This window comes from Lactuca virosa, chromosome 2 (assembly GCF_052849685.1).
Source record: "Lactuca virosa cultivar CGN04683 chromosome 2, Lactuca_virosa_CGN04683_v6, whole genome shotgun sequence".
Taxonomy (NCBI): Eukaryota; Viridiplantae; Streptophyta; class Magnoliopsida; order Asterales; family Asteraceae; genus Lactuca; species Lactuca virosa.
In genome coordinates, this window is record NC_136427.1 from 69054533 (window position 1) to 69066357 (window position 11825).

General features: G+C 37.4%; 1 protein-coding gene across 1 annotated transcript; it reads left to right on the top strand.

Annotated features, from left to right (window-relative positions):
* Nucleotides 1-6396: 6396 nt before the first annotated feature.
* Nucleotides 6397-8365, top strand: LOC145159156 (CHUP1-like protein). Its single transcript, XM_079078070.1, has 2 exons — nucleotides 6397-7230; nucleotides 7680-8365. The coding sequence occupies exons 1-2, from the start codon at nucleotides 6547-6549 to the stop codon at nucleotides 8139-8141; spliced, it is 1146 nt and encodes a 381-aa protein (XP_078934196.1). The 5' UTR covers nucleotides 6397-6546; the 3' UTR covers nucleotides 8142-8365.
* The last annotated feature ends 3460 nt before the right edge of the window (nucleotides 8366-11825 follow it).

Sequence of the window (11825 nt, forward strand, 5' to 3'; positions counted from 1 at the left end):
TAAACCCTAACATATTAGTACAAGTCGAGTTGACCGAGTTGACTTGTTGACTTTGTTTGACCTAAATTTTGACGGTTGTCACAAAACACGTCATAAAATCACATTATACCCTAACACATCACTACTTAACCACTCATCCCTTGGAACACGTGACTTCTTTGATATGCGTACGGGTATTGTGCTTTTAGTAGTAGGGGCCCATACTACCTTCCACACTTACCCATATCTGTCTTGTAGGATCACCACGAATTACCTGGGCCACTAGGCCGAAAGAATCTAGGGTACGAATACTCCCTATACTCAATCTCTCAAGAGTAAATATCAGATCCTCATTATTGTTGGCTTTCTAACAATCCATACCCAACTCATGAAACCTTCACTAACTATGCAATCGCCTTGTGTATGCTAATCATACATAATACTGGATTCGATATACGGTCGGATAATTGATTCTATCCTAAGCCCACAATCAGAAAAGGAACATGAAATAAGGCTAAATCAATCATTCTCATGCTATAAAATCTTAGTTATGTACAACCATGATACATACACTAATCAACTACAGTAATAATGTAAGTTTCATATAGCATAACATGAAATCCCCTATGTTATCAGGAAATATAAATCAGAAAATTCTATCATGCAATTCCTGAAGACCCCTAGCCTACAAACTATCATGCAGTTCTAACATATAACCAATATACGCATAACAAGTGTGGGTATCTTGGGGACTAGCTTCTACTTGATCTCCAACTGATTATACACATCACATCCTCTCCTTTAATTATTTAGACATTATTATTTTTTTGAAATCACACAAGTGTTCATCCAAATCCCTCAAACCAGGGCTTTGATACTAGATTGTAACATTCCAAAAACAAAAATAAAATTTTTCATTTTTAAAAGACATTTTCATAAAATCCATAGAAATATCAAACATTATTTCCAAGTTAAAACCACAAAATTAGAGTATTAATTTCATTTCCCAAAACATAAATTAGCATGAGGATATGTACGATCATACCTTCGCCTTTCCCCGATCATCTAATGTTCTTGAAAACATTTAAATCCATAATTGTAACCCAAAGATTAGTGAGTTCCCCCAAAATACCTCACACAAAAATACACATACTGTCACACCCCCAAACCAGAATGGCGGAAACATTCGGGGGTTGATGACTTCATGTAGTATCATAACAGTTGAGTATTTGTAAAGAAAGTAAACACAACCATCATAAATATAATTTAAAAGGTTACATCATTGTAAAAATACATGTTTCCAAATAAATTACATATGATGCCAAAATAGTTCAAAAGAAATATGCGCCTTAGCGTCTTGCCTTCAAAAATCTTGTGGTTACCTGTATTACTGAATATCTGAGAATACAATTTGTTTTTGAAAGAGTATCAGCATTAAAGCTGGTGAGTTCATAAGCAATTTATGAATGAAAAATGGATGTTGTTCCGTAAAGTTTGTTACAAGTTTGTTTCCAAAAAATCCAATATTTTCTAAAAGGTTTATTGTAGTCTTAACTTAATCGAGACTTAGTATATGTAAGTAAATCGTCATACTTATGTGTGGTTTTATATTTAAATAAAACTCCTTTTTGTGAAATCCTTAAATTCCCATGAACTGTGTGTTTTGTTAATTCCCCATGTGAGTTGTTATAACCATGCTAATACTCGAAGACCTCGTACTCGACGTTCTTCAGGCGTCGGAATGTTATGACACTTGTCACCCCAGACCTGACGGTCTAGCTGTTGCAAGCAGCTTAGGTGCGGGTTTGTCAGACCCAATATAGATCCATACACAACTATCACGCTCTTCCTCAAAGAGATTCTGATTATAACTACAGGACTTTTCTGTGGCACTTAAGAGTACCCCGAAGGTGAATGTCTCACAAATTTATTCATTAACAAGTTCACGTTGTTTGTATTGAAACACTCGTTTTGTAAATCGATAGTATTACCATTCCTTTGTTACATGAGGTGTTCAAGCTATACCTATTATAGTTTATCAGTTGTGTGTTATGTTTTAATGAAACCTTGATATGCATAACTTTGTATTTCAACGAAAAGGACATTGAAACTACTAAGTGTAAATCTTACACACCTTGCTCAGCATGTTACAAGGTGTGAATAACTCTTAAACTTGTGTTTGACAGTTTTACCCTTAACTGTCACTGTTTTAGAGTATTTGTAGAAAAATCGTATGGAGATGTGCAAGTAGTCATTTTAAAGGTATAACCTGAACTATTTGCATATTAAACAGTTTTGAAAAATATTAAGTTTAAGTTGGGTAAAACAGTTCGTGAACAGGTCACAACTTTTCTGTTGTAAGCTGTCAAGTTAAGTTTTCAAATATGTTTTGGTGTTTTAACTTGTATCCCCCCCCTGAAAACTAAAGAAACTGGAAAATGTAGGGGTATGAACTCACCTGGAAAGTGTGGTGATTTGAAGAAAACAGGATTTTTCTCGGGAAGCACTTCGACCGGAAAGTGGTAAATTTTTCGGGAATCTCGGAGCTTCGGACCTTCGTCGGAGCTTGGATATGAAACCGGGGTGTCGGGGTAGCCTCGAGGTAGTAGAAGTATGAAAATCGGGAGAGGAGGTAGTGAATTAGCAACTAAAACTCGGAAGCCTCGCATCCTATTTATAGGAGAGGAAACTGGCCTCGTACGCTGGGCATACTCTGAAGTACGCGGGGCGTACCTCGTCCGCAACTCGTATGCTGGGCGTACCCTCGTACGCGGGGTGTACGTCAGTGATGACGTCATCGGTCGCCGGTCTTCGGATGGGACGGGAGTAGAGGGCATTAGGGCGACGTCGTCGATTTGAGGCCCTTCATCTGCACCCTCGTACGCGGGGCGTAATCCTTCGGATAAGCCTCGAAGTGTGTGCCCAAATCTTTGAAAATCCGTAACTTTCGCATACGAGCTCCGTTTTTGATGTTCTTTATATCCACGCGTAGGTGAGAATATACTCTACAACTTTCATTTAGACTTCGTCGGCTAATTTTGATTTTATTTTTAATTATATACTTTAACAGGCCGGGACTGGAAAATTCCGTTAAAAATCCATAACTTCTTCATCCGATGTCCGTTTTCGTCTGTCTTTTTACCGTTGTACTACTATTGTCGAGATCTTTATTTCTCATTTAGATTGCGTTGGCTAAAAATGGTTCGATCTTGATTTCGAATTTTTAGCTGTCTACTGCTGTTCTGAAACTTAGAAAAATCATAACTTCCTCATACGAAGTCAGATTTGGACGTTCTTTTTATCTACGCTCATGGTTTGTTATTATCTACGACTTTTGTTTAGATACCTAAGGCTAAAAAGTACTTTATTGAAATTTCACTTTTTACGTTTAACAGTGTTTTACCAGTTTTGACACGAATCTTTGATTGGTCATAACTTCTTCGTTATAACTCCGATTTGATTGTTCTTTATATTTCTGTAAACCTTGTCATGATATCAATCATTTTGTGTAACCCAACTGAGACTTTTGAATATTTTATTTTTGACGCTATTTCCAATATATCAAAATAGATTACCATTCTTGGTTTTTAGGTCATTACATTGATTCGAAATATCGGGTTGTCACACATACAATGCATACACAAATGTGCCTACAGTCTGTCTGGACCGCCTCACAAGGCGTACCAGATGCCCGGACCGCTCTACTGATCCTACAGTCTACTGGCTCGCCTCGCAAGGCCTATAGTAGTTGGACCGCTCCCTTGGGCCTACAGCTTGATTGGACTGCCTCACAAGACCTACAATACACTGGACCGTCTGGGTATCTTGGCCTACAGCATAAAGTAGGGCCGCCTCAACCCAACCACAACATGTCGACATATGCACTTAAACAAACAAGCAGACAATAACCAGCAATATAGGTAATCATAACAGATCTACCAATCAAACAGATCACTACAACATACCAACATCCTACACACAAGGATACATACTGCAGTACAAAGTACAGTGAGAAAACCCACCTCACTGTCTAGAAGATAACAACACAGCCAGGCCCGGTCCAGACGGTGGGCAACCCGGGCGACCGCCCAGGGCCCACGTATCCAGGGGCCCATAACTTTTAGGCTATGTAGTGTGTGTGTGTGTGTGTGTGTATATATATATATATATATATATATATATATATATAATCTTCTTACCTAAATGATTTTTAGGGCCTAAAGTTGGTTCAAACTCAAGTTAGTTCAAAAAATAAACAATTTGGCTTGCTTGTTATTGCTAATTGAACACGTCTATAATGAAAAATAAATGATATTTTTTTTTTAATCTTTATTATATTTGTCTTTGAGGGACCCTTTTTTTCTTTTCGCCCAGGGCCCCATATATGTGTGGACCGGCCCTGAACACAGCTCTTGTCAATCAAAAAAACTGGTTCAACAGGTCACCTATACAACAACAATCAGGGACCAATTCGTAAACTACAGCCCAAAACCCTTAAATTGAACCAAAGTCAAACTTGGTCAAAAAGTCAACGGTCAAAGTCAACAATCAAAAGTCTCACAGACGGTCGCCACATGGTGACCAAGTTTTTGCCACGTTGTGGTAGCCTTAAGACAAAATAGTCGGGAGGCTGCCTGTCGCCATGTCGTAGAGGCCATCCCACCACGTCGTGTCCGCTATTATTGGCCAACTTAATCCATTATGCCCTAAATCCTTTTACCCACTCATCCAAACTTTCCAGAATGCTTTCATACTTCTAAAACATCCTAAAAATCGTTGCTTTATAGACATGCATGTCTTTTGCATTTCTTGAGCTCAAGTTAGGCCAAAATGGTGAAAAGGAGGTCAAAACCTCATGCATAAATTCATAACCTTATAACTCTTTAGATCCATAACTTATAACCACCAAGGGACCTCAAGGATCCATAAAGTTGCCAACTTTATGGAACCTAACCATTTAAACTCTCAAAAACAAGGAGAAAGGGGACAAGAAGCCTAGATCTATAAGCATGAAACATACAGCTTGGAACTTGAGGACTTACAAAAGTCAAGAATATGAACAATGATGTGATGAGGAGGTTAGCTTGCTAGATCTATGCACCAAGGGATCCTTCTTCTTCTTCTTCAAAACACCAAAAATGCCTTCAAAAGCTCTCAAATGACAAAATAAAGGCTATGGTTTCTTGAGGGTGAAAGGGAGGTGATGGAGGTTGAGGGTGAGCAAACCATAGCCATCACATCCCTTAAATAGGGCCCTAAGCTCAAAAAGTTAGGGTTTAGCAATCTGACCGTCCTCACGTCGTGGCCAACATAATGCCACGTCATGAGATCTTAAATGAATACACGATTCTTCTAGCCATGGCCACGTCGTGACATATCATTTACTACGTCGTGGCCTACACAAAGTCCATATAATTAAAATAAAACCTTAAAAGAATTATTCATGAAACTTGGTGTTACAGTTACCAGGTTGTACTCTTGTGCAAAATCATTGGGAAAGAGAGGGTGATGATCGGAGCTTGAAAGTTGAAACATGGGTAGGGTAACTCAGTATGTAAACGATAGTGGTGTATGTGTGTGTGTTTATGTGTTCCATTCTACAATTCCTCGATTTTGACTATGGTAGCTGACATTGTGAACTTTACAAACCAGATCATCTTCAATTAATTATTTGGTAGATAGAACCGGTTATTTCAGGTTAAGGGGACTAAAAAGACAAGTCACTTTATACTTTATTCTCTCATAAAACATATAAATACTTAAGGGACTGAATGGGCAAATGTGAAAAACATCGTAGGGCTAAGTTGTCATGTTCCCTAATTTTTTATATGGTTAAGAACCAAATTATTAGCGTTATTTTTGTTGATCCAAAAATAAATCAACATTTTTATTTTATTTTCTTGAAGTTTAGTATTTGTAATTTTTATATGGTTAATAACCAAATTACAAATTTAAAACTAATATGTGTATATTCTATAATCCTTAACAAATTTAGAAGATCCAAAATACTATATGTATATATTTTTTATTAAAAGGGTATTTTAGATTTAACGTCGTTATTTGTTTATCCAAAACTAAATTAACGTATTTCTTTTCTTTGATTGTAGTTAAATATTTGTACTTTCGATGAATTTGGAAAAATAGCAGTCACACTATTTGTTTGTTTTACCTCCTTATATTTCATGCATTTAACTCTTAATTAGTTAATTATCTTTTTTTTTCTTCTCTAAATGGTTAGTATTTTTACAGATTTATTTATTAGTGCAAGATTAAACAAACAAAATACATTGACAGTCGTCTATGAAGTATGAACACAATAAAGGAACCAGATTCCAAAACGAATTGACGAGAAACAAAAACACAAAAAGTTGGCATTTGTGGCCATGAACATGAAGTGCTCCAAAAGCCACCAAATAAATGGTACATGTCATAAAAGATAGCTTAAAGCATAACACAAAAGCAAAGAATATGCATCACGAATATTGCAAATCAACACCACTTTTTGTTCTTCCTCTTCAATAACACAACCAAATCCATGATTAATTACCCCAAAAAATTCGAGTATTGATGGAGAGCACAGGATCAAGAGAGTTGATCAAGTCAATCTTGATCATGGTTGGAATTCCTCTAGCTTTTTCTTTAATTGCTAGGATTAAAAATAGAAAGATTTCATCCTTTCAAGATAAAATCCAAGAAACAGAATCCGATAGGAATCATCTCAAAGAGCAGATTCTCAACCTCAAAACAAAAATCGAAGAGCTTCAAAAGCTTGAAAGGGAGATCGAAGACCGGTTTTTTGAGTTTATCAACTTGAAAGATCAAGAGTATGCATTAATGGAGATTCAGAACAACTTGGCTATAGAGAAAGAACGAGCTGCGTTCTTGGAAAGGGAGGTTTCATCAATGGATGTAGAGACCAAAAAGTTTGATGAGATGGTGATCGAGTATTTAAACGCATTATATGAACTCCAATCTTCAAGAACAGAAAACTGTATGCTTCGAAAAAGGATCAAGAAACTTTTGAAGAAAACAAGAGAGAGTTCAAAGTTGATGAGCGATCAGAATTCGAAAATCAAAACACGAGAAGCAGAAATGTTAGATATTGAATCGGAATTGAAAAGAAAAGACAGTGCGCTTGAGGGATTCAAACATGAAGTCGATGAAATGCGGGCCATGATCAGTCAATTACAAGACGAGAAGGATGAGGTTTCGAACAAGCTAGACACTGCGGAAATAGCAATTTCGTCGAAGGTAAAAATATGCTTTTAAGTTTGCGCCAGTTATAAAAAATTGCATATATTTATAATTTTATCAATTTAGTCGGTAGTAATTAGACCATTATAACTTTGACCATTTAAAAGCTTTTTTTTTTCCGTTACGCGGTTATGAAAATATAGAACATAATGTATTATCATCGATCATGAAATATGGTCCATTATGATTATTCTAATAATAGCTTAGTTGGTAAATTTATAAATAATAATAGAGTAATAGCTAAAACGATAGATGTCATATTCTCTTTGTATTTTTGCCGATATCAACCGCGTAACTAGGAAAATGGTATTTATACATGTAAAAATGTATAATGGTTTAGTATATAGTTAAGTGACAAAATAATGATGAGAGTACAAATGTTTTTTTTATTCTTTATTTCGCCTTTTTCACAATGAAAGTGATGAGATTTCTTGTGTTTTTTGGAGGCCGAAGCTGAACGGATATTCTCGGACAACTACAATCGTGTAGTAAACGAACTAGAACAGCTTAAGAAGGAACGAGCAGCTGAAGTGAAAGAATTGATATACCTACGATGGTGTCATGCATGCCTGAGGCACGAGCTAACAAGGAGGAATCAACTCGAGAATGAAAGAAAAGCCGATAACGAAAAGAACAACGAGCTAGGATCAGGGTTTGGAGGAAATATTGTGCCACTAGAAGAGTACATAGGACATGAGTCGGATAACGAGAGTGTGACACACATCAATGAGCCTTTTTTCGGACACGGACAACATCACCCGAAGAGGCAATGGTTAGTTAGGAAGTTCAAGAAATGGGTTGAGGGAAATGCGAAAAATCATGAGGCTAAGTGCTTCAGAAGCCATTCGGTTGTTGATGAGACTCGTCAACGACATTTGTCAGGAAGGAAGTCATTCTCTAGTGCATAATGGTATATATGTCACGATCTGTGAATTCAATAATATTCTGAAATGTGCTATAGAGACAATAGCCTTTAAGACATATCTTAAGAAGATTTAGGATGGATCTACAAGTAAGAGGTATGTAAAACTTTAAAGAATCTCGGGTCAATTATGTATGCCACTTCAAATTTGATGTGTAATGACATGTAGCTATCATAAGTTTTAACATCAAATCGTTCAATTCACCGTAAGTGTAAGAGTTTAACACACATAAATTCATGGAATAACATATGGTAAAATGTTTATCGGGAAATATAAATAGGGGTTGTCAGTATTATTATCTTAAATTATAAATAAATCAACAGTCAACATATTTTCTATAAACTGAGTAAATAGATCCAGTATATACTTAGTGACGTTTTATTCGTGAAAGGGATATCGTATTGACCATATATAAACGAGGATAGCAATATATTAATGTTTGTAGAAAATATATGTACGGTACATCGACTAAACTTTTAATTAAGCTAACCAAAAGGATAAATACACACTCGTAGTAAGAGTATGGAGAAGAGGAGTGTAATAATCTGGAAATAGAAAAATAACAGCTATAAAATTTTGATGTTTAATCAATTTTCATCACCAAAATAATAAACATTAATATAGCAAAAGCAACTTCCTTTTAACAACAATTCATTCTAGTTTGAAGTCTTTGTTTTTTTTAAACGGTAAATATTCTTTTTTGAGTGTTTAATTGAGAAACAATCACCACTAAATTATGATCTTTGGAATTAACTACTTCCACAAACAAATATATTGTGTTTGAAATTAAGTATTTCGACAAACAAAAAAAATCGCACAAGGAATAAAGATGCGAAGAAAAATAAAGAATACATGAAGATTTATGTGATTCGCGCAATTTCAACTTTCAACTATGTCTACGAGAGGGACGGTTTTACCTAGGTGCCCGGTATGGCATCGGCAACATCTAGTTCCCACATACGCAGTGAAAAAAATTTCGATTTTCGATCTCTTTTACCTACTTTTCCTTCAACGGCAACACATATTTCAACCTCGGCAACATCGAATATGTATTCTTGCGTCTGCCCAGAGAGAGAGAGAGAAAGAGAGAGAGAGAGAGAGAGAGAGAGAGAGAGAGAGAGAGTGTGTGTGTGTGTGTGTGTGTGTAACATCCCCAAAAATTACAACAAATTTTAAACTTTTCAAAACAACTCATTTACTAATAAGCGTGTTCACAAAACCATTGTTTCCAGAACATTATTTAAAATCAGAGTCTCCCAATATCAAATCAGTCGTAAAACCAAGGATGTGTACAGTCACGCCTTCGCCTTGCCAAAATCATCTGAAGCACCTGAAACAATAAACTGAAACTGTAAGCACAAAGTTTAGTGAGTTCCCCCAAAGTACCACCACGCAAAAATAACAAATAACAGCATGTACTGGATCAACAACAAAAAGACTGGATTACCCCTGAGCCCACAGTATGAGTCTGGCTTGCCTATCGGGCCCACAACTCATATCTGGCTTGCCTATCGGGCCCACAACTCATATCTGGCTTGCCTATCGGGCCCATAGCTCATATATGGCTTGCTCCTAAGCCTACAACATAAATCTGGCTTACCCTCGGGGCCCACAGCTTATGCATGGCTTGCTCCCTGGCCCAATCAGTCATCAGACTGGAATACAAATATACCGCGAGTCCACTCAATCATCGGACTGGAAGACCCTCAAGCCCTTAGTACGAGTCTGACATACCAACCGGTCCTCAGCTCGTATCTGGAATACTCCTGATCCCTCAGTATGAGTCTGGCATGCCCTACACGAACCTCAACTCATATCTGGAATGCTCTAGGTTTTGTTGGCTACAGCACAAATCAGTACAACCTCAACCCAACACAATATGTCAACATATAACAGATAACAATCATAAGCAACAAACAGATAATCTACCAGTCTAAGCATGTCAGCAACTAGCATATAGTCATACAGTTTATCCCATACTCAGCATATCAATATATATAGTAGGATATCAATCCAACGGGTCGGCCTTGGTGCCTTCGACTCGTAAGTACAGTGAGGAAAACTCACCTCACAGTCCGAACGATAACTGATGGGGTCCCAACTCTGAATCTCAGTTCTAATTATCACCTATCCAACCAAATGACCAATTCTCAACACATTCCAAAATACCCAGAAATATCCTTTAGTCAAACTTGTTCAACCCTAGTCAAGGTCAAAGTCAACGGTCAACATTTCCATTAGTTGACACTCACGTCGTGACTAAGCCGTGGTCACGTCGTGACAGAGTTCTCAGTCCGATTCCAACTCGACTCGGTCCAACCTACTAGTCAACTCAGTTAAAGAATTCACATGAGTTGTCATCACGAAATGAGCACTCTTCCTCACGTCGTGAGCTTCAATGATCTTAACAGAAAACGGGGCTCCTCGAATCTCTCGTCGTGAAATCATGCATCTCATGCCGTGAGCGTCGTCTGTGGCTAAAGGTTACCATTTTAAGTCCTTAATCCATTAGTCCTTGAACCCATTTCATCCAGAAGATAAAGGGGACTCCTAAGGTCCATAAAAATGTTTCCTTTATGGTCATGCATGCACCATGCATCATCCAACCTCTTTGTAGGTCAAAAGTGATTAAATGAGCTCAATCTTTCATGCATGCCTTAAATCCATACCATCTTTTAGATCTGAACAATATTATGATCTAGGGACTCTTAGAATCCATAAAGTTGCTAACTTTATGGATCTACTTCACTCAAACATGCAATAGCATACATAAGATGGACAAAACTCTAGATCTAGAAGAATAACAGATAAAGGTTGGAACTTAAGGACTTACCATGGTCCAAGGTAAGATCTTTAAGGTCGTGAGGGGGCTAGCTTGTTGGATCTAAGCACCAAGAACATCTTCTTCTTCAAAGCACCAAAATCTCCATATATGGATGGAAGAGAAAATGGGAGGCTCAAAATGGTGAAAGGGAGGTTAGGGTTTCTCTCAAGATTATCTAGATATGACGGAGGCTCATAAAATGCCCCAAAAACAATGAACCAACCTTTATATATGTTGAAAACCCTAAAAACTAGTGGGCTTGGGCTGCACAGTTCTCATGTCGCGAGCCATTAATCCTCACGTCGTGAGCACAGTTTAAATCAGCATTTCCATTTAACCGCTTCTCACGTCGTGATCTCCAATTGCTCACGTTGTGAGCTCAGATTTCCCCCAAATCCTTGCCAACTTCGAAAAGTCATAACTTCTTCGTTTCAACTCCGTTTTCAACGATCTTTATATCCACGGAAAGGTGTTGAGAAGCTCTACAACCCTATTAACTCTCCTTTTCCTTAAAACTTACCGAACTTAAATCCAAAATTCATAAAAGGCTCGAACTATCACTTTATAGTTATACTTGGGCTCCAAAGCACCAACCGAACTCTCGGATCACCTAATATACACTACCCACATCTAAATGGGTCTAAATCTCTCTTTCCCCACAAGGCCCTAAGCGTTATGATAACCGATCTTCGGGTCACGGCCCCAAATTAGGAAACGATTCAGAACAGGGTGTTACACACACACACGTACAGAGAGAGAGCGAGAGAGAGAGAGAGAGAGAGAGAGAGAAAGACATCACTTTCAACTTTTGTTTATCGGTTATGGTTATAATAATTCATAAAGGA